Here is a 24922-nt window from a genome sequence, read left to right as displayed (position 1 = left end):
AAGTAAGAAAAGTTTTAGCCGAATTATTGAAGAAAAGGAAAAAAATAACTGAAAAATATATAATGCTATTTATATTACAGCAATAAAATTATTACCCATATTACAATATTATTAATAAATAAATAAAAATCTCGCCTGTAGCCTGGTGAGGTTGAGGGCGGCCACCACGAGACACTCCTGCTCCTGGTGGGGGACGACGTGGGTGTCGAGGAGCCCTTGGGAGCAACGGGTGAGGACGTGGCAGAGACGTGTCATGGCATCACCCGTCACGTCCACCACGTACGGCACCACACGTGGCAGTGTCACACGTCCCCCACACGTCCATATCACCGTCTGTCACGGCAGCATGTTGCACGTCATGTCACCACAGCAAATAAGTCTAACAAAATTTACTATATCAGTATATATAAATTTCCTATAATAATAAAACATCATTTAATTAATATAATATAATGAAATGTTATATAATATTTTACAATATTTTATAATATAATAACAAAAAATATATTATAAAATAATATAAGTTAATATAATATAATGTAGTATATTGTTATATAATATAATAATCTTGGTTAATACAATAAGAAATAGGTAATATATCATAACATAATATAATACAATATAATACAGTTCATCGCCTATAGCAATATTCATTTAATTAATTATTCACCTGATGGGGTCCACAGGCGACCCCCTTGACCTGGGCCTGCCTGAGGTGGGGGCACTCGACGGGGGTCCAGACGGTGCTGCCCCCCACGCCCCCCAGCTGCCCCCGCGCGTTGTTCCCCCACACCAGCACCTCCCCCGCCGTCGTCACCACCACCGCGTGGCTTGCCCCCACCGCCATGTCCCGCACCTCGTACCCTGAGAGGGGCAACATACAGCCCCTCATCACAGCCCCTCACCACCACAGCTCCTCACCACCACAGCTCCTCACCACCACAGCCCCTCACCACCACAGCCCCTCACCACCACAGCCCCTCACCACTACAGCCCCTCACCACCACAGCCCCTCACCACCACAGCCCCTCACCACCACAGCCCCTCACCACAACAATCATATTCAATGATTCAGTGAATTACTACTCATCATAATGTTACCAATTAGTCAATTACTGATGAATTAACGAATACAACTAACGATCATGATCGTAGAGGAAAACTGCTAATTCCTCATAATTACTGCAGATAACAGATTACTTTGATATGATATTATGGTATATGATAATAAGATACATTATACATAATACAATATGATAGTTATTACATCGTTGGAGAAACCAAGGAAAAAAAGTATATAAAAAAACAAAGCGACTGCGAGAAATATATAATAAAATAATATAATATGAGTCCATATAAGATGAGCCCATATAAGATGGGTCCATAATATACATAAATAGGGTCCATATACGCGAAGTGGGTCACCGTGACCCACCATTGAGGCCGGGCACGAGAGTGGGCACCCGCAGGGGCGCCTCCTCGCCCACGCCGGTCCTGCCGTTGTCGCCGCGGCCGAAGGTGTAGACGCGGCCACCGCACCCCACCACAGCACTGAACTGCTGGCCGCACAGCACGCGCTGTGCCACCACGTCCTGCTGCTGTGCACCGTGCAGTGATTAGTGATACTGAACTGCTGGCCGCACAGCACGCGCTGTGCCACCACGTCCTGCTGCTGTGCACCGTGCAGTGATTAGTGATACTGATCTATAATTAGTTCAGTATACTAATTAGTTCAGCTAGTAATTAGGCAGTAATAATTAGCCTGAACAGGCATATTAGGCAGTAATAAATAGGTAGTAATTAGGCAGTAATATAATTAGTTCAGGCAGTAATTAGTGAAACTGATTCACCATGCAGTGATTAGTGATACTGCCACCACGTCCTGCTGCTGTGCACCGTACAGTGTACATTGCGTCATACAGTGCACCGTATGACGCAATGCATGTCACAATATATCATGTAAATGTGTGATGCTAACAATGATTAGTGAATGAATGCGATTCTGCGAACTACATTTCCCCTTTATTAAATCGTGAGTCACAAAGCTCCCGAACTAAGTTGATTACTTTAGGAGCGGAACAGTCGAATCAGAAGTGGTTCAAGGAATGTGCCGAAATTGTGCAAGATGTCGCCGAGAGTGAAGAAATTCAAACTAAGCCTAACGCGACCGCTTCCCTCGGTCGAAGCGCCGTCCTCTACTCCCTCTACCTCCGCCTGCCCCAACGCTGTCCTAAATCATACCCCGCCTCCCTTACCCTTTACTCGCACCCCACCCCTTGACCGCAGCAGCCCAGAGAAGGATGGGGAAGGGGTAACCCTTCCTCTCCCTCACACAACACACACTCCCGCAGGCCGTTTAAATTTAAATGACTCGGCTGCCACTCCGTCTGGTCACAAACACATCTGCTGGAGGTATCTTCAGGGAAATTGCGATCAGGAAAATAAAGGACTGAGCTGTGTGTACCCTCACCCTAAGATTTGTCACAATTTTTCAACATTTGGAAGCAAAAACCCCCGTGGATGCAAAAATGGGAAATACTGCCCATTCTACCATCCGTTATTGTGCTGGAATACTATCAAAAATATAGCTTGCAAACGAGATAAATGTCACTTTCATCACCTTAGACTCAGCCCGCAGGCGGGAAGAGATACCAAAGGGAGACGGGATTTTGATACTTCATCCCCGGAACACCAGATAGACTCTACTGCCAAACTCAAAATTTCAGAAAAAATGCATTTAAAAAAAAACTTTTCTGGGAAGGGCGAATCTGTTGTAATCAGAAATACAACAGGGCAGTCCCAAAAATTACCACACCGGACACCACATCCTACTGCAGTGGAGAACAACACAGAGAACTCGATATCAGGCGTAGCAATTTTTTAGACCTGCAGAGGCAAGTAGATCATATTTAGCAACAACTGTTGAAACTGCACGAAGAACAGCAGAAATCACAGCAACAAATGCAACAGCTGCGGAGCCAGCGACCCTGGCAGTGCAGTGTTACAGCAACTAAGTAGTACGCAAAGAAGGGAAGAGTCTAGCATCATGACAGCTAACATAGAGGGGCTCTTCCCAAGAAGAAAACGCCACAAGATCGGCGTACTTAAAGAAATTGCTGAGACAAAAGGAATAATCATGCTTGCCTTAACCGAGTCACACCTAAGAGAATATATCAAAGGTTGAGAAATCGAGATGAAAATTTAAGGCTTTCAACATTACCGAGCAGATCGAAAAAAGGGAGAAGAAGAGGAGGCGTTATAGTCTACCTCAGAAACTTCCTCGCGGCAAAAAAAGTTCCCCTGCATTTAGGCTCAAATGGATATGTGGAACATGTTATACTATTCATTCCCCATCTCCATCTATGCATAACCGACAGCCTGACTGCCCGCCTGAAAAATTCAATGAAACTCTCGATAGAATAGAAACAGAGATTGCCAACTTAGGTGAACCTTCCCCAAATATTGTGGTTGCGGGAGATTTTAACCTACCACACATACGATGGCCAAACTTGGACTGTTTAGAACGGCGCAGAAATCAAACCAGAAACCAGGCAACACAACTACTACGATTCGCTAGGGAGCACTTGCTAAGCCAACAGGTTCTGGTGACAACAAGAGAACATAATATCCTGGATCTATTCTTCACCAGCAATGAAGAACTGGTTGCTGATATTCATCACCACCAAATCCTGGCCATGCTGGAGGAGGGGGCCGGGGTGGACGTGGTGTATTTGGACTTCGCGAAAGCGTTTGACAAAGTTGAGCATGGAGTGCTTTTTAGAAAATTAAGACTGCTGGGAGTCGGAGGTGAATTGCTGGCATGGATCCACAGCTTCCTAACAGAAAGACTACAAGCTGTCGTAGGAGGCTCGAGATCGAGCGGGGATAGGGTGAAGAGTGGAGTAGCACAGGGAACGGTACTCGGTCCAATCCTCTTCCTCATCCACATCGCCGACATAGATGTAGCAGAGAACCACACCACTGAATCGTCATTCGGGGACGACACCAGGATATTAATGACCATCACGGACACGGCGGACTGTGAGAGGTTGCAAGAAGACCTCTCTGCAATATATGACTGGGCCCTAGTGAACAACATGCAGTTCAACGGGACCAAGTTTGAGGTCCTGAGGTACCGAGGAACCAGAAGAGCTGGAATGGATCACCGCTACCTGGCACCTGGCAACTCGAAAATCGAAGAGAAGCGACTCGTTCGCGATATAGGAGTGTTGATGAACAATCGGGTCAATTTTGGTGATCTCATAACGGCAATAACCGCAAGAGGTAGACGTCAGATAGGGTGGATCTCTCGGACGTTCAGAACAAGAGAAGCGGAACCGATGATCACACTCTTTAAAGCCCTTGAAATACCAATTTTCGAATACTGCTGCCAGCTCAGGACCCCGTTCACACTCGGCGCAGTGCGGCAACTGGAAGGTGTCGAGCGAACCTTCACTTCCAGGATCAGAGGGATGGAAGAGTTGAACTACTGGGAGAGGTTGAGGCGCCTGGGTCTGTACTCACTGCAGAGGAGACGGGAGAGGTATGTCATTTTGTACACATTAAAATGATAACCGGAATGGTGCCAAACTTCGAGAGCGAGACCTTCAGGATTGAGACATATCACAACGAGAGAAGGGGGAGACTGTGCAAGATCCCCCTCCTCCCTACGTAACAGATCCGCAGTCAGGTTTCAATCCCTGCGGAAGGATCACTTTCCGTGGCAGGGCCAAGGCTGTTCAACGCCCTACCAAGGGATCTAAGAGAGGGAGAGTTCACCCCTGGAGACCTTCAAGAGACAACTAGACGTGTTCCTGAGCACAATTCCAGATCGACCTCCCCTGCAACACTACCAGCGGCGAGAAGCAAGCAACAGCATCGTGCATCAGGTGGCCCAAATGAGGGCGGATGAACGATAATCAGAGGCGGCGATCCATCGTGGCCTGGGACTGCTACGTCCCAAACAAGTACAAAGATTACCAAGAATGATTAGTGAATGAATGCGATGAATGAATTGCGATAAATTGTGACGAATTGCGATGAATGTCATGATTTAAAATGCATACGATGCATATTTCGCTCTATGCTTAGTAAGATTGCAAAGCCTGTTAATGTTTTGCTTACTGTTGTTTAACTGTGCGTGACTGTGCACGCTGTTTAATGGAATGAAGAAATGATTAATTATATTAAACACTATATTTATATATAGTGACTCATCTATTAATTTTTTAAACAAGTTTTTAAACTGAAAAATATAAAGCAGGTGGAAGTCAAGCTAAACTGAATAGAATAATAATTATTATTTGTTGCCATGTCAAAACTAATATATTGAAAAACCGTATTAAAACGTAACTGATTTTAAAATTAATCAAGAGATATAGTCTAATTATATAAATAAGAGATATAGTCTAATTATATTGAGAAAAGATATAGTCTAATTAAATTGACAACGTTCATACATAACAATAACATATACACTCTGTTAAATGAGTGAGAATTCGTCTAAATAACGCTGCACTTTCTGAGCTTATGGGTCATCCTGACCTAGTTTGGTCCGAAAAAAGTCACTATTTGTACAACACGACCCATTCAAATCTTTGAGTGCCACCCATATATCCTCCAGTATCATTTTATTATCACTTTATTATCTTTTTATTATCATTGTACAGTACCACGAGGTGGGTGAGGAGGGTGGGTGTAGGGGTGCCCGTACACCCCCCCATGCCGAGTTTGCCGTAGTCGCCGTCCCCCCAGCCGTAGACCGTCCCCTCAGCCGTCACGGCCAGGCTCTGCGCGTCCCCGCTGCCACATGCCACGTCCACCACACGCACGTCTGCCACATGCATGCGTACGTTATGGCGTAACATTACAATTCTTGTGCTATTGTAATGTTAATATACGTATAATAAATTTCTATAATAGGTATATATACATATAATATAATATTTGTATAGTTAGGCAGAATTTTTTCTTCTATGAATAAAAAAATAATATAATATATGCATATATAACGTTGTGTATAATAAATTATTATATTATAATATTATTAAATAGAAAATATTGTGATTAGTACAATTATTGTGAGTGGAGAATATTGTGATTACAATGCAACACTAGTCACCCTTAAGGGCAGCAATACAGCAACACTAGTCACCCTTAAGGACAGCAACACTAGTCACCCTTAAGAGCAGCAACACTAGTCACCCTTAAGAGCAGCAACACTAGTCACCCTTAAGAGCAGCAACACTAGTCACCCTTAAGAGCAGCAACACTAGTCACCCTTAAGAGCAGCAACACTAGTCACCCTTAAGGACAGCAACACTAGTCACCCTTAAGGGCCTGGACGAGCGTGGGGGCGGGGTGGTCGTGGTGGTCGCCGTGCCCCAGTCTGCCGTAGCTGCCGCGCCCCCACGTGTACAGCGACCCTGACCCCGTCACCGCCGCACTGTGCGTCGCCCCCACCGCAACCTGCGGGGGGTGATGTATGATTACTTTTAATTATTACTCTCAATTATTACTCTCAATTATTACTCTCAATTATTACTCTCAATTATTACTCTTAATTATTACTCTTAATTATTACTCTTAATTATTACTCTTAATTATTACTCTTAATTATTACGTACTCTTTATTATTACTCTTATTTATTACTCTTAATTATTACTCTGCCACCTGCAAGGGGCGATGCACAATTACTCTTAATTATTACCCTGCCACCAGCTGCAGGAGCAAGAAAGTAATTACTTTACAATATTACTCTGCCACCTGCGACCCCCACTAGGAGATGGAGGAGGTTTGGGTGAGGTATGACTCATCTATATTAATATGCCACCTGCCGCGGGTGGTAAAGGCATCACCCATTATTTTCATGATGCAACCAAATTAATAATTATGAAAAATAAATAATAATATTCATTTGAGACAAGATGCACAGACATGATGCATGTAAGAATGTTATCCGCACTACTGCGCTGTATAGTACGAAACAATTGATTTGTAAATATTCAAATAAGTCGATAAGATATTATTAGAATATTCTCAAATATTGCCATTACCTGTTCTAAGGCCTAGCCAGTCAAGTTAAAACACTTTAGAATAGAATAGAAGTGTCGGCGTTGAAGACATAGGCCCATGGCCTGTTGCCGATTCTTGAACTTTTCTTGACTTGATTCACAAGGGATCCGGCCTTTGGAACCCGATCTTTCCATAACTGACGATTGATTGAGATAGCTGCTGGACTTATTGCCTGGTATTGGACTTTGTCTCTGGAGTCTTTGTGAGGCTAACAAAGCTATTATAGACTGCAGTGCGCTAGTCTCAGGTGCGAGTAAATTTCGAATAGTGCTCTTTAATAGGTGCCTATATGGATTATTTTATTAGGTATTTAGGAAATTATCTTCCTGTATTGTTCATTTCTACGTATATTTATCGTCATTCGTTTATCTCGGCAGGACAGAACGAAGTCCCTCTCCACTCTATAGTTCTCTAATTTTTATCAAGTTTAAGATTTCAAGAATCTGGGGTTATCTTGAATACATTTATGACTTTTTAATTATTAACTGGACCCGATATCATCACAATCCATATACACGCCTTACATATACACAGACACACACAACACATCACATTTATATTAAAATAGTTTTAAAGTAAAAGAGTGGTTAAATATAAATATATTTAAAATAAAATAGTATAAATCAATTACTCACCGTTACAATGTCGCTGAGCCCCGGGATGAGGGTGGGGAGGGGGCGCGCATCCCTGTCCCCCAACCCCAGCCAGCCCCCCTCGTTGCTTGCCCCCCACGACAGCACCTGCGTCATAGTTCACAGTGAACTCATTCATTATTTGCATACATTTAATGCTGATAATGTACTACTCATTCATCATTTGCATACATTTTATGCTGATAATCTAATCCTAATTCATCATTTGCATACATTTAATAATATTAACCAGCTAATCCATCTAACAGAAAGGCACAGATTTAAGTCATGTCATTCATTCAATACATACATTGTTATTTGTCCATACAATGTATGCATAAACAGTGACACAAAATCTGATCACCTGTTCAACAGTAACATTACATTGAATGTGTAAAATATTCATTTGATATTATGCTGAGATTTGTTTCAGTCACGGAATGTATTATAGTTTTGTATGCAGTATACTGTAATATAGTATACTGTAATATAGTATACTGTAATATAATATATAATAATATAGTAGAACGTAACTGAAGTATGCCATAATTGCTATACCGTCTATGCCATATTAGTCGCCACCTGAGAGATACTGCACTTAACTCGCCGTTCGTTAACAAAAACTGCATTATATACAAATAAAAAAAACTGCATTATATACAAATCATAACATCATTGTCACAACACATCATTGTCATCACTGTTTTTATTTCGCAAGAAATTCGTTTCTGTTTATAAAATTAGTTTCAGTTTAGAAAATTCGTTTCAGTTAAGAAAATTCGTTTCAGTTTATAAAATTAGGTTCAGTTTAGAAAAGTAGTTTATTTAGAAAATTAGTTTGTTTAGAAATTTAGTTTGCCTATAAAATTAGTTCTTTTATAAAATTAGTTTCAGTTTATAAAACTAGTTTCAGTTTAGAAAATTAGTTTGTTTAGAAAATTAGTTTGTTTATAATATTAGTTTGTTTATAAAATTAGTTTGTTTATCAAATTAGTTTCACTTTATAAAATTAGTTTCAGCTTCGTTTGTAGAATAATAGTTTCTAATGAAGCACTCAAAGAATTAAGCGGGTGTTTGCAGAAATAGCAATGCACTTTTTTGCCCTGAGTGAGTCATCGCAACCCCTCGTTTAAATGGCGTATCACTGATACGTGCGGTAAAATGGTGTATCAACATTTGAACAATTTGACCCAGTCTTTTCCTGGGTGAGGCCGGCGACATGTGTGCTGTGGCGACATATGTACTGTGGCGACATATGTGCTGTGGCGACATATGTGCTGTTTCGACATATGTGCTGTGGCGACATATGTGCTGTTTCGACATATGTGCTGTGGCGACATAAGTTCTGTGGCGACATAAGTGCTGTGGCGACATAAGTTCTGTGGCGACACGAGTGCTGTGACGACAGGAGTGCTGTGGCGACATGAGTGCTGTGGCGACATAAGTACTATGGCGACTTTAGTGACGTGGACATTATGCTGTTAGAAAAACGGTCCCACTGGCATTCTAGTGGCCGGTCGCCCCGCGAAAATAAACTGTTTCACCGTTTATATCAGATGTTTTACGGATTTCTAGTGTTAAATTAGAATAAAAACGGCAACACGGTGTTTCTTTTCACGTGCCGACCGGCCACTGAAACGCCGGTAATACCGTTAAAGGTAATTTTTCTAACAGTGTAGCAAGTCACACGGATGTGGCGACTTTAGTGACATGGACATGAGCAGGTCACAGGGATGATGTTATTATTATTATTATTATTATATTTATTATTATTATTATTATTATTAGTAGTAGTAGTAGTAGTAGTATTATTATAATATTATTATTATTATTATTATTATTAGTAGTAGTAGTAGTAGTATTATTATTATATTATTATTATTATTATTATTATTATACTATTATTATTATAATTATTATTATCATTATTATTATTATTATTGACGGCGCTAGACTGACGGTGCGGGCGGTGGTGACGGCAAGGAAGTGCCTGGCGTCGGCGTGGCTGCGTACGCGCGTCACCACGACGCCCCCCGGCACACGCAGCTCCTGGGGCGCTCCTGACGTGTCCCTGGCAACAGTGGCAACTATAGTAATAACAACAACTAACACCGTCACAGTAACAACATCAAGAACAATAGCAATAATAGAGTAAGAACAAGATTAAGAGTAACAAGAACAGTAACAGTAATAACAATAACAATAAGAATAGTAACAACAACAAGAATGGAAACTATAAAAACAATAACAAGAACAATGACAACAATAACAAGAACAATGACAACAATAACAACGACAATAACAAGAACAATGACGACAAACACAATAGTAACAACAACAAGAATGGAAACTATAAAAACAATAACAAAAACAATGACGACAAACACAATAGTAACAACAACAATAACAGCAATAAAAACAACAATAACAGCAATAACGACAATAACAACAAGAATAATGACACAGTAGCAACTCAAGAAAATTAATGAGACTTCATCTAAACAGCGCTGCACTTCTTGCCTTTGTGTGGGTCATCCTGACTCGATTTTCCCCCTATTAAAAGACATATCATTGCTACGTGCGCTCCCTGCTCACGCTGTATGTGAGAGGGTATCACTGTTTGGTCGATATGACACATTCATTTCTATGAGGGCCCAACCAGGTTAAAAAGCGATTATTCTGCATGCTTCAATACATTCATAAGCATAAGCATTATATAATGTAATATTATTATATAACGATGATATATAATGAATCATCGTTAAATGAAAAACAGGGACAACGGGAATAATCCCAGCAGGAAATAACCACCATTAAGATATGAACTGTATGACGCTACCGTTACAAAAATAATTATTAATAAAAAATAAAATGTCAAAAGTACAATATTACTGATACCGTAAAATGGGGTAACTTTGACCACTTTTTTTCAAAATGATGCCATTTTTTTACTAGATAAGTTAAACTTAAATTGAAACATGCAAAATACAGGTCTAGACTCTAGCTTTACTCACCATAAATTGCTGGCTCCTGCCTCTCATAGTTTTGATGTAATTTCAAAAAAAGTGATGGTCTTTGTTACCCCAGCTCTTGGGGTTTCTTTGACCGGGTGGTAAAATCAATTTTATTTTTTGGTAAAATAACTCCAAATAACTCCAGGTTGTGGTGCATTGTAGTAGAACTCTTCTAGTTACATATGCAAAAGACAGATTTTAGGAAAGTGTCATAGTTTGCAAATGGGCGGCGCCGCCCCCCAATGGGCGAAATGTGACCACCTAATGGCAGCCGTGACGGGGTAACATTGACCGGTTTGGAAATTAAGTAAAAATTACCATATATAAGACTCTATAGAGTCTGTAACATGAAGAAAAAAAAACATTAATAGGTGTATCAAACATAAAATATGTTATGTAGGTACCTATGGTAATTTTAACTTAATTTCCTAGCTGGTCAATGTTACCCCGTCACGGCTGCCATTAGGTGGTCAAAGTTCCCAATTGGGGGGGGGGGGCGCCCCCCATTTGCAAACTATGACACTTTCCTAAAATTTGTTTTTTGCATATGTAACTAGAAGAGTTCTACTACAATGCATCAAAACCTGGAGTTATTTTACCAAAAAATAAAAAAATTTGAGGGGGTACTCCGACAGGCTTTGAATAATAGCTCTTTTTCGTGGGTCACATTATTAATTTTTTAACCTATTAGATATGCAAACTTTTTGAATCTTTCTATTTGTGTTACGTACGTACCCTCAGTATTAAGCCTTTGATGGCCATTGACAAAATTTTTCTATGTCAAGTCGTTTTTGAGTTTTGGGGGTTTTTGTTAAAAAAAACGAAAAGTGGTCAAAGTTACCCCGCCGGTCAAAGTAACCCCATTTTACGGTACTCCAATGTATAATGTGACTTCGACAATGGAATTGTAAAATTATAGCATGATAAATTCTTTGGGAAAAATCATGGACGTAATATGTTAGAGTTAAACATAGTTACATAGGTATAGTTACATAAATATAGTTATATAATAGTTAATATGTAAAAAAAAATCATCTTTGCTCACCCTCGAGCCACATAAGGCACGTTATAGAGCGCCCCGTGGGTGGTGAGGACGACGAAGGAGGTGTCACAGCAGGCAACCTCAGCGACGCTGAGGGCGGCCAGAGGCTCGTAGTAGTTCAGTGCCGCGGCGGACGCCGAGGAGGGAGCACACGTCTGCTGGCTCTCGTGACTCACCATGCCCCATGTGATTATCTGCACAAACGAGACTACGATTAACGGCATATCATCTTATAATCAGGGCTAAACACGAGAATAAAGTGTTCAGCTCTCAAGTTGGCTTAATAAATTGCGTAGGTAGTAAAGTTCCAAGCTATGAAAGATATAATGAGTAAGAACAAAAATGTAGGGAACAATTTCAATTGAGAACAGCCATCTCTTTATACTCATAAATATATTTAAAATGAATCATGTTAGAGTTCCTGTTTGGAGAGATTAACTTTTAGTGTCACGCATTTTGCGTGAAATTCATTGAGTCACGAGTTAAATTCTAAAACATAATAGGAGTGTATGAAACATGACTAACTTCAATCAAACAATCAAATTTAACAACGAACGAAATGCAGCAATGGTGAGAAAATTTTCGCACAGAAAATTATATTATATTATAACATGATTTATAACTAATTATAATTTCTATTAATTATTAATAATTAAAATTAATTATATACTAATTATTAAAAAATTATCAGGTATGTAAGACACCTGAGAGTGTTTGCTGGAGTGTGGGGTGAGGGGGGCTGTGGCAGTAGGCAGGCGGGGAGGCAGGAGAGGGCAGGCGAGACGGTCCACATGACACATCACTACCACAGCTGCCTGCTCCAGGTCCACAGGCGACGTGTCGTCTTCAGGCAGCTCAAGATACCGCAGGAGACTCTCCGTCGGGCTCGTCTGTGTGGTACAAGTCAACTTCAATATTGCTGTTCATTTTTACAACACTTCTCTTTAACTTCACTTCTTGTATGTTTGTTTGTCTGTCTGTGTCTGTCTGCTACAAATCTTGTAATCGAAATTTAATACACTTCTACTTATCCTATCGATCTGAAATTTTGCACACTTGTGTAAAGTTGAAGACAATGCATGAATCAAATGTCAAAATAAATTATTTTTAAAATTTAAATTTTTTTTTTCAAATTAAAAAAATTGAAAAAATAATTTTATCAGCTCCAAATATTATAACTGATATTTGACACACTTTTACCTGTCTAATTGATCCGAAATTTTGCACACTTGTGTGAAGTAAGAGGCAATGCATGAATCAATTGACAGAATAAATAATTTTGAAAAAAAATATATATATTAAAAAAATTTAGATAGGTACCTACCTATATTAAAACATTTGAAAAGTTAACTTTTTAATTTTTTAAAGTTAGATGAGAAATTCATTGTACATCTGTAAGATTGGAGATATTGGATTCTTTGAAAGTGTTGTCTTTAAAAAGTAATTTTTAAACGTATATTATTTATTATTATTATACCACTACAATCACCACACACCATCACCCCAGATGCAGGTGCACCCCACACTATCACCCCTGGACTCACGGCATCGAGGGTGGGGAGAACCTCCTTGTGGGGGCGGCGCCCCTGGCCGACAGGGGAGGGGGGCGTGATCGCCTGCAGGCGACGCAGCAGCGGCACCAGAGGCGCGCTGGAGCACTCGCCACTCACGCGGTTGTCCGCCTATACAATACATTATTTATTGAATATTTGTTACATGCATTGTATATTGAACATTTGTAACATGCATTGCTTATTGAACATTTGTAACATGCATTGCTTATTGAACATTTGTAACATGCATTGCTTATTGAACATTTGTACCATGCATTACTTATTGAATATTTGTTACATGCATTGTATATTGATCATTTGTAACATGCATTACTTATTGAATATTTGTTACATGCATTGTATATTGATCATTTGTAACATGCATTCGCTAATGAAAACATCTTTATTATGAAAATATCATTCCTAAATAATCATTTTCTATTAAACACATGTTGAAAATTTAAAATTGTTCAATACCTATACTACATTTTATACTGAACATTTGTAACATATATTCTCTATTGAACATTTGTAACTTACATTGCTTATTGAACACATCTTTATTCTGAACATATCATTCTTAAACAAATAATAATTTTCTATTAAACACATGTCGAAAATTTATAATATTTCAATACCTACTACATACTACATTTTTTTATTGAACATTTGAACATTTTTCAAGATATATATATCTATAAAAAATTGATCATCAATATGTATAAAAATGAAAACATATATCAATTTTCACAGTAAATGCATTCTTAATTGAAAACTCATTATTGGTCAATAAATGAGAACTTATTCAAATCATGATTATCAGACGAATAAAATGAAGTTACATGCATTGTTTATATAAAATAAACCATGTGCCGCGCATAATTTATAAATCTTTCTCAAACGGCAACATGTAACTGAGATATTGTGTAATATTTTGGTCCACATGGTGCCTGGCTCCTGTACCTGGATGGGCTGGTTCCTGTACCTATATGGGCTGGTTCCTGTACCTGGATGGGCTGGTTTCTGTCCCTGGTTCACCTGGTTTCGGTCCTTGGTTCACCTAGTTTCTGTCCCAGGTTTACCAGGTTTCTGTCCCTGGTTCACCTAATTTCTGTCCCTAGTTCACTCACCTGGTTTCTGTCCCTGGTTCACCTAGTGTCTGTCCCTGGTTCACCTGATTTCTGTCCCTGGTTCACATGATTCCTGTCCCTGGTTCACATAATTTCCGTCCCTGGTTCACCTGATTTCTGTCCCTTGTTCACCTGATTTCTGTCCCTGGTTCACCTGATTTCTGTCCCAGGTTCACCTGATTTCTGTCCCTGGTTCACATAATTTCTGTCCCTGGTTCACATAATTTCTGTCCCTGGTTTACCTAATTTCTGTCCCTGGTTCACATAATTTCTGTCGCTGGTTCACCTAATTTCTGTCGCTGGTTCACCTAATTTCTGTCGCTGGTTCACATAATTTCTGCCCCTGGTTCACCTAATTTCTGTTCCTGGTTCACCAGGTTTCTGTCCCTGGTTCACATAATTTCCGTCCCTGGTTCGCCTGATTTCTGTCCCTGGTTCACCTGATTTCTGTCCCTGGTTCACCTGATTTCTGTCCCTGGTTCACCTAATTTCTGTCCCTGGTTTACCTAATTTCTGCCCCTGGTTCACATAATTTCTGTCCTTGGTTTACCTAATTTCTGCCCCTGGTTCACATAATTTATGTCGCTGGTTCACCTGATTTCTGTCCCTGGTTCACCTGATTTCTGTCCCTGGTTCACCTAATTTCTGTCCCTGGTTTACCTAATTTCTGTCCCTTGGTTCACCTAATTTCTGCCCCTGGTTCACCTAATGTCTGCTCCTAGTTCACCTAATGTCTGCCGCTGGTTCACCTAATGTCTGCTCCTAGTTCACCAAATGTCTGCCGCTGGTTCACCTGATTCCTGGCGTGGTCCCAGGCCTGCAGCAGGAGCAGCACGCCCGACAGCAGGGCCGAGAGGGTGGCACGTTGCAGGTTCAGCTGCAGCACCAGCAGCAGCGCCAGGTGCCGGTCCATGAGGGGGGCACACACGGGGGCCATGGGGGCGCGCCCCACGCTGTTCCCCAAGATGGACGACATGCTCACTGCTCAACAAAATATAATTAGTAATTTAAACTACTATTTTTCCAGGGATAAGTGCGAAAAGTGAAAGGATTATCATCAGAGTTTGTTATCATATTTATATCAAAGTGAGAGCAAAATAAAGTAAAATAAATTTAGCTTGGACCCGCTTAAATTTCCTTTTATTCTAATTCAATCAAGGATAATATCAATTTGGTAACAAATATGCAAGTTAGATGACGGTAATATCTTAATTAATAGAAGTAGAAGCAGTACAAATAAACATAGTGAATGAATAATGGTTCACAACATCATTGATGTCTCAGCCATTAGAACTAGAAACAACATAGCACTAAACAATAAAGTTCTGCTTGTACTCAACTAGTGTCATCACACATCATACCCAGTCACTAAATAACTTCAACAAGAAGTACAGAATTACCTCTTACCATTAAAATTGCCATTACCAATTACCACTAAACTAACATTTCAGATATGGTACTCAAGTGACATTAATGTTAGTAAACAATATCATCATACCCCGTCACTAAATAACTAGAACAAGAAGTACAGAATTACCACTTAATATTAAAATTACCACTTAACATTAAAATTACCATTACAATTACCATTAAACGAACACATTAGTTGCTGTGGTTCTCAAGTGTCATCAATGTTAGTCAACAAATAGTATCATTAATAGTAATAGAACAGACTGCGAGACGAGGCGGTGTTGGAGTTGCCGAGAACAACGCTAAATATGATCACACAACGTCACTGACTACATGACTGACTGTGAGACGATGCGGTGTTGGAGTTGCCGAGGACGACGCTAAATATGATCACACAACGTCACTGACTACATGACTGACTGTGAGACGAGGCGGTGTTGGCGTTGCCGAGGACAACGCTAAATATGATCACACGTCACTGACTACATGACTGACTGTGAGACGAGGCGGTGTTGGAGTTGCCGAGAACAACGCTGACGAGGAAGGTGTTAGCGCGGGTCATAGCGTCGAGCCAGACGCTGGACAGCGTCGCCTCGTCGAACAGACACGCCTCAGGCAGCGTCTCCAGCGCGCTCAGCGACTCCTGCGTCAGGAGTGATGTGTCCATGATATTGTGTGATTATTATAATATTCTTAATATTATATTATATACCTAATTTCAGAGAGACCATGATATTGTGTGATTATTATAATATTCTTAATATTATGTTATATACCTTATTTTACAGAGACCATGATATTGTGTTAGTATTATGATATTCTTAATATTATATTATATAATTTCACAGAGACTATGCAATTGTGTTAGTATTATGATATTCTTAATACTATTTTATAAACCTAATTTCAGAGAGACTATGATATTTTGTCATTATTATGATGTTCCTAATATTATATTATATTATTTCACAGAGACCATGCTATGGTGTTATTATTAAATTATTCCTAATATTATAATATATGATTTCACAGAGACCATGCTATTGTGCTATTATTATAATGTTGTTAAATTTCACAGACTATACTATTGTGTTATTATTATAATATTCCTAATATTATAATATATGATTTCACAGAGACCAAGCTTTTATATGACTAGTACAATATTCTAAGTATTCTAGAATATAATTTTATGGTTTCCATGCTTTTGCGAGACGAATAATCTCAATGTTATATAGAATTATTTGATGACGAGAAATATCAATGACTAGCGGGGGCGAGAATAGTTCAAATTTTCACAGCTATTATGCTATTATAATATATAATATCTATTGCATTATTCATGATTTCTCTTTCATCATTGTTTTTATAGGAGGCAAGCAAAAGTGAGTGTAATTCATGTATATAATATTATTGACACTATTGGTATATGCATGTTATGTGTTCGGTGACATCAGCAGTTTATCACTCGCAATTATTATTAACAAAGCTATTTTTAAGTCCACACTTGTATTTACATTGAAAATGTATTGGATTACAGTATGAATTGTACGAGGATTTTAAGCATAGACTCCAATTATGATTTAAGTAGACAAAACTATTAGTGAAGGAATATATAGTAGACAAAACTATTAGTGAAGGAATATATAGTAGACAAAACTATTAGTGAAGGAATATATAGTAGACAAAACTATTAGTGAAGGAATATATACCTACTACAATATTTGGCATCTATATAACAGTTACGATCCTATTATGGTGGTCATTAATATTATTTCAAGTGTACCAATTGACCTGAGGCTTTCAACTACAAACTACTGCAGGTATCGTGCAGCTGTTTACATCAGAGATACTTTCTAAGTAATTGAGCTAACTGCAGCACAAGCTTACGGATTTACTGTAAAAAAATAAATCTTCGTCACCAATATAAAATTTATTGCCAGTTTACACAGGACAAGATGATAAATACTGGTATAAAGTGTGCCACATGAAAATTAGTTCAAATAATACTCATCGATGATTCATAAATGATAACATTATAGACAATTATGAACGAAGTATCATTTTAGGGACTATATTAACGCTATAGACTAAATGTCTATAATCAATAATATACCCAACTTCTCAGTGTTTCAGTTAGAATTTACTCAATACTGTACTACTATTACTTACAAATCCATTCTTGAATTGACCTATGACATTTCAATCTGAATATGGAAATTTTTTCTGCCAACAAGGACAAATTATTTTCCTATTTAAATATTGAAATGATTCATTTTATGTAACTAAAATAGCGTCGTAACCCGGCCAGACGGTAATTAAAAATATCCAGAGAAATAGAATGACCCCCCCCCCCAGACAACAGAGAAATAAAATAGGAGAAAATAAGAGTCAAAAGACGTCACCTGCAGCAGCTCAGTGCAAAGATCGGCGTCTTCCCCAGAGCGCCAAGCTCGCCTCAGGAAGGCGAAGGCGAAACTGAGCGCGGCCCGTGATCCCACGCGGGCCAGTCCCAACGTGGCGCTCAGTGTGTTGTCGGGCTCACGGGCACGGTTATCTGAGTCACGGGCACGGTTATCTAAGTCACGAGCACGGTTATCTGCGTCACGGGCACGGTTATCTGAGTCACGGGCACGATTGTCAGTGCCGATGTCATGGCCGCTCTTGCCTAAGGTTCCTTTGGCAGCCAAAGTTTGGTTCCTCTTAGCGTTTTCGCTCTTAGTGTCGAGAGTGACGCCGACGTCCAAGACATGAGATTTGTTTTCAACGGCGGATTTTGCGTCACCAGAGCAAATCTGAAGCTGGGATCGTCTAAGCGCCACCAAGTACCTGGGGAGAGCGGATAAATAAATTATATTGTACACTGAAAAAAACGCGAGTTACTAAAAGGTAAGGAATGAAAAAAGAATATTATAGGCAAGTGGAAAAATGTAGGGACTTCATAACTGAGATGAACATTAACCATGAATAGCAAGGGTCAAAAAAAACCAGTGACCTTACATTGCATAGCAAGCAGTTGTTTTCCTTGCATCGAGTTTTTTATTTCACGAACAGCACTAAAATTCTTTCTCAACTTGTAATCCTAGGAAATAAACAAAAAATGTCAATCCACTAGCGTTTAAACTGCAAAGTTTCTTGTATCACATTTCACAAAAACAATCTCTTAAAACGTGCAATTCGAGATTTTGTTGAATTTCTGTTCAAGTGTTTTCATTCGCATTTATTGTTGCTGTTTGGTAACCGCCGTCATTATCTTCAGACTCCCAATCAACTCCAGATTCACAATTTCATCATTATTTTCATCTAAATTATTTACGAGTCTATATCTGCTTCTATATTTTTCATAATCGAAAGAATTCCAATTCTTAATTACTATGATTTGCGTGATATTCATTTTCTTCATAATTGTATCAAACATAATTGTATCTAACACTAAATGGAGACGTAAATGTTATGCACACAACAATTTTGAGCTGTTGCTAACAAACATGGAACCATAGCAATGACTGAGTTCAGAGAAGTTCAGATCTTGATCTTAATTAGCACTAGATAAATTTTTAGGAGGCATTCCTGAAAATTGTTGTGGCAGTCAATGCATTAAAAGACGCGCGAACCAATATACAAAATATTTAACAACTGACAATGGAGGCTCAGTTTATTTTTTGTTGTCAGAATGTGGGCGGCAAGTGATTGGCGTCAAGGCTGGTGCATCAGCATGACCTTGGGTTATTCTTCAAAACAAACTCCATGTACGGTACGTGTTAGCCAAGTTATCTCACGGTCGCAAGGTTGTATTTAACTACAGAAAATTACCGCTGCATGACCATGAACTGCTGCTGTATGCGGTCGTTGCAGAGAGTGGAGGCAGCAGCAGCGGTGCAGCGCTGCACCTGTTCACACTGGAGCTTGTCAAGGCACAGCTGCTGTGCTGCTGCGCTGGGCTGTTCTCCCCACGTCCAGGAGGCTATGAGGCTGCCAGACGTAGGTAGCTCACGCTCTGATAATAATTACAACAATTAGTTCTTAGTGTTATTATAAGTTACAACAATAAGTTCTTAGTGTTAATTATAAATTACAACGATTAGTTCTTAGTGTTATTATAAGTTACAACAATAAGTTCTTAGTGTTAATTATAAATTACAACGATTAGTTCTTCATGTTAATTATAAATTACAACAATTATTTCTTAGTGTTGATCATAAATTACCACAATTGGTTCTTAGTGTTAATTATAAATTAGAACAAGAAGTCCTTAGTTTAAATTATTTTCAAGCAGCAGGCTACATCATAAATGACCAAGGGGATTTAATGCATGAGCATCTCACAAGGCTGAAGTTTCGTAATGAACACATGGTTCATTAATTAATTAAATTCTCAGATTGAGAACATTAGTGTCAACAGGTTGATTGACCTACAACTGCATAATCAATGATGATGATAATCCAATTTTATTTTCCTAAAATTGTCAATTAATCAATTAGAAGTCACCTGAACACATTTAAGAATTATCAAAACTACTGGCAGTATTAGAAAGTTGTCATATTGGATTCACACAAGATTTTTGCTCAAATCTCCTTTATTAAAAACATTGGGGAATAATTTCACACACCTACAATTCTCACACACAAAAGGAGAGGGCCAAAATTTAATAGGTACATATTAGCAAACAATTCAGTATTTCAAGTAAATATTATACCCAGTCTATGCTCACTTTCTTAAATAAGATTCCTCACAACATTTCAACAAAACCTTTACTGACAAGCAAGTACAGAAGTTGTAGTACCTACAAATACTGCATCACTTATAGGTATTTTTTTTACAAACAAAGACTGGCAAATAAACACTAATTTATAATCTCACCAAACTGAATTTTCTCTTCCCTCTCTATTTTGTGGCAGGCCTTGCAGTTACAGTTGCTGATATCACTGCATGTCTGTCCGCTGCAGCAGGCGCACTCAAGGGTGTTCACTCCACAGTAGAGACGTCCATTTGAGCCTGGTTATTTTAACAGAACAATTAAACATTAGCCGCATCAATTATTCATTATTATATATTAAATGAGGATAAAAGATATGACATTATTAATTCATAAATTTCTTATCTAAAAAATTTACAAATCATCAAAAAATTGTATTCTGAAAAATCAAGAAGAAATTTATCAGCATATCACATGATTGTTAGGAAGTTTATTCTAAAATATTACTGGAAAAAAATATTAATCTTGTCAAATTTTATATACAAAGCACAAATTACAAAGCAGAAATTATTTGTCAACATGGTATCTTCCCCAACAAAATTAAAACATGAACATTTTTTGCCTATTTTTGACAAAGTTATATGTAGTATTCATTTTACATCCATGTTGTTTACAACAATAATTACACATGCTGCTAACACTAGGTTCATTAATACAAAATTTCCAACAGCCATAACAAGATAAATTCCAAACAATAAACAAAATCAAGAAAACGAACCTCTGTGTACAGTTTTCTTTTCAGCTTCACAAGTGTAAGTCTTTGGAGGAAAAGTCTTCTCTACTTCATTATCAAGAACCAGAGTGTTGTACAGACTGTTGAGTGTAGCCTCATCAGTGAGTTTTTGTAGGTCACAAGTCAGCCATTTCTGATCATAGCGAGGGCTTGTATAAAGCCCCACCTGCAATCAAAGTTATCAACTATATATAGTCATGAGAAATTACACTTCTAAACCAAAACTTACTAAAATTCCATAACCTATGTAACCATTTCCACCAGAAATAACTTTAATGGCATTAATGAGCTTTATGAGATTTCACATTATTTTTTATCTCTTACTTAGAAGAAATTTTGATCACATTAATTATCCTGTGCCAAAATGCAACAAAATTAATTTTTCTTACTATCTATGATTTTATGAAGAAGTCTAAGATGACACAATAAAAGTCAACATCTACTTCAGAATATAATACGTACTATCTGCAGACAAGTTACCTGCTTCCTACATTATCCTAGAAATCTCATTTAGCATTAATGCACAGAATTTTTTTTCATTATACTAGAATTCATTTCAAAAAAGGAAAAATCAGTAAAAAATTTTGCCAATATATTCAAAGTCAGAACTAATGTAATGGTACAATTTAATGCAAACCTTATTTTTCAGAGCCTTCCAGGTTTCTGCCCTGCCAGCAACTTCACAGCCCATGACAGTTGGTGACTCAGCAGAGTTTGCAACTCCTGTGCTTGGTGGCACCACAATGGAAGTGGCCCACCTCAGGGTCTTAGGAGCCATTCTCCCCCGGCCTCCTTCAATGCCAGGGGATACTGGTGCTGGCAGGCTCATGGCCGGTAAAAAATTACAGACTAGTCCTGGATTTTGCTTCCTCCCTTTTTAGATAAAATAACTACAAATTTAATTTGTAACAAGCATTACACCAAAATCACTGGTAGATTTTACAACAGCCAAACAAGATTTGTTCTAGAAAAGGAAAATTAAATTTGGTGAAAAATATATACAGCAATGGACAATGGGTTCAGCATGGGTATTAATGAACAATGGGTATTGTTGGGTTCAGCAGTACAACAGGTTGCCCAAATGAGGGCGGATGAACGATAACCAGAGGTGGCAATCCATCGTGGCCTGGGACTGCTATGTCCCAAACAAATACTAAGGACTAATCAGTGATTCACTAATACTAGTTATCAGGCCTGGCTATGACAACAAGTACCTATATATTGACTCTGACAGTAATATAACCAAAGCACCTTTTGGTAACAACCAAAAACAGCTTGTCTTATGCCTTACCTAGTGGCAGAGAAGCATTGGAAAAACAAAGCTAATGAAGTCAAGTGGTGCATAGGAGCAATGGAAACTGGTCCATTTAGCCCCTTTGACAGTACAGGGTTTAGTTGATGACTGGGGAATGGGGATTGTTGTTGACTATCTAAGGAAAGCTTTCCACCTTGGGTAGAAAGATTTTTTACAAGGGAACTTGCATTTTTATTCTTAGAATTCCATCCTGGACTGACTGCAGCTAGAGCTAGGTATGTAATCTTCAAGGAAACATTCTATTTTGACTTTTTGAGACTATGTTTTGCAGGATATTTTGGCTGGAACCACTATGCAGAGAGTGGATGAATATAGCAAGATCTTTGGCGACGCTTCAGTAGCCAAATTTTCGCCTTCAGAAGATCTTGCCGACACATTTAGATTGAAATTCTTGCATTTAATATATTTCTCAGTCTTCGGCCAACTATTTAGAAAAAAAGCTCTGGAAAAGCTTTTTTAGCTCTGGGAGGCTCTGGCCCTTTGAATCTGTGGGGCAGCATTTGTGACCAGCCTCAGAGGCTCAGACCATGTGGATTTGCAAAGTGATTAAAGGTCATCCACACTCAGGAAGATGTATATAAACGGGGAATTTTCTCGCGTATATATAGCTTTTAATATTTCGTTCGCGCACGCGTTCGCGTAAATCACGGTCATCGATTCCACGTGGCGTAGCACTCGGCGCGGGCCGCGGAGCAGAGGGTGGATGCAGCGAAGCTTGTCCGGAAATCAGTTGCGATGAGTTCCCGCAAAAAATGTAAACGTTTTTTCGATTGCATAGTTTCGGTCACATTAGAGTGGTCAGACTGCTTTGTTACATGTTCAGTTGACACTTGCTGTACAATTGGACTGTTTTTAGGGTAAAATTAGTTATGTGGGGTAACATGTGCCTGCAACCTTTTAAATACGTTTGTGGCTTGTAAATAGTTCGTCATTACTCAGCGTAAATGGCTTTTCATTAAAAATTACCCGGCAACGCATTTTTAAAATGGCCGGCGACGCTTTGGGCTTAAAAATCCATATATTGGCGATGCTGCATCCACCCTCTGCATAGTGGGTCTGGAACATTGATGTAATGCAGATTGTGCCATCATTGCACATGTTGAAAATTTTATTAATCAATATGTTTGCAAAGTTTCAAACTGCATTGCAATTTTTTCAATCAATCAAAAATGCATGACATTAGAGTGGCAAGATTTCATACCTACTAAAATTATATGATATTAGAGCCAGGATATTTCAGAAGAAAGTAGGACTTTTCCAGCCCTGAATTAACTGTTTAGATACCTAGGTGATAGCTGATAGGTCTAGACTAGACTCACTAGAGGAAGAGGTCCTTCAATTAAGACTTTGAAAATCCTATCATTCATGATTCAGACCACTATGCAGAGGGTGGATGCAGCGTCGCCGATATATGGATTTTTAAGCCCAAAGCGTCGCCGGCCATTTTAAAGATGCGTCGCCGGGTAATTTTTAATGAAAAGCCATTTACGCTGAGTAATGACAAACTATTTACAAGCCACGAACTTATTTACAAGGTTGCATACACGTGTTACCCCAAATAACTAATTTTACCCTAAAAACAGTCCGATTGTACAGCAAGTGTCAACTGAACATGTAATAAAGCAGTCTGACCGCTCTAATGTGACCGAAACTACGCAATCAAAAAAGACGTTGTTTACATTTTTTGTGGGAACTCATCGCAACTGATTTCCGGACAAGCTTTGCTGCATCGTAATCCATCCAACGTACCGGAAACCTTACTTTTTTTCTAAATAGTTGGCCGAAGACTGAGAAATATATTAAATGCAAGAATTTCAATCTAAATGTGTCGGCAAGATCTTCTGAAGGCGAAAATTTGGCTACTGAAGCGTCGCCAAAGATCTTGCAATATTCATCCACTCTCTGCACAGAGGGATTCAGATAGGCATAAAACCACCTTAAAAGTGAGCCTTGTAGCAGTGAACTGTGTCAAGGTTGAGCCTCTGGGAGGCTCTGGCCCTTTGAAATTTGAATCTGTGGGGCAGCATTTGTGACCAGCCTCAGAGGCTCAGACCATGTGGATTTGCAAAGTGATTAAAGGTCAAATAGGTCATAGGATTTTTCAGATCAGTCAGCCCAACTGCCCAAGTGGAAAATGTACTTCCCTGACAGATGTACCAAATTTTTGTACTTACACAGAGACCAGAGTTACAGTTGACCTTGAGCAGATTAGTACAATAAATAATAGTACATAGCTCATTCATCCGCTCCTTAGTCCTTACT

General features: G+C 38.9%; 1 protein-coding gene across 1 annotated transcript in view; it reads right to left on the bottom strand.

Annotated features, from left to right (window-relative positions):
• Positions 1–22311, bottom strand: part of LOC108673548 (E3 ubiquitin-protein ligase HERC2) — a 93583-nt gene extending 71272 nt beyond the window's left edge. The window contains exons 1-17 of the mRNA XM_047883786.1: positions 21983–22311; positions 21331–21511; positions 20717–20851; positions 19670–19853; positions 18262–18685; positions 16352–16499; positions 15240–15427; positions 13308–13445; positions 12468–12653; positions 11767–11957; positions 9667–9778; positions 7711–7815; positions 6330–6468; positions 5673–5833; positions 1426–1672; positions 671–864; positions 136–333 (exon numbers count right to left, since the gene is read on the bottom strand). Of these exons, the coding sequence (XP_047739742.1) occupies positions 136–333; positions 671–864; positions 1426–1672; positions 5673–5833; positions 6330–6468; positions 7711–7815; positions 9667–9778; positions 11767–11957; positions 12468–12653; positions 13308–13445; positions 15240–15427; positions 16352–16499; positions 18262–18685; positions 19670–19853; positions 20717–20851; positions 21331–21511; positions 21983–22123 (3072 nt within the window). The 5' untranslated portion in view covers positions 22124–22311. The remainder of the gene's footprint in view (positions 1–135; positions 334–670; positions 865–1425; positions 1673–5672; positions 5834–6329; positions 6469–7710; positions 7816–9666; positions 9779–11766; positions 11958–12467; positions 12654–13307; positions 13446–15239; positions 15428–16351; positions 16500–18261; positions 18686–19669; positions 19854–20716; positions 20852–21330; positions 21512–21982) is intronic.
• Between the last annotated feature and the right edge of the window lie 2611 nt (positions 22312–24922).

Source organism: Hyalella azteca, unplaced genomic scaffold (assembly GCF_000764305.2).
Source record: "Hyalella azteca isolate HAZT.00-mixed unplaced genomic scaffold, Hazt_2.0.2 contig1740, whole genome shotgun sequence".
NCBI classification, from domain to species: domain Eukaryota; kingdom Metazoa; phylum Arthropoda; class Malacostraca; order Amphipoda; family Hyalellidae; genus Hyalella; species Hyalella azteca.
Note: the sequence above shows the minus strand (reverse complement) of the source record. Positions and strands in the feature narration are given on the sequence as shown.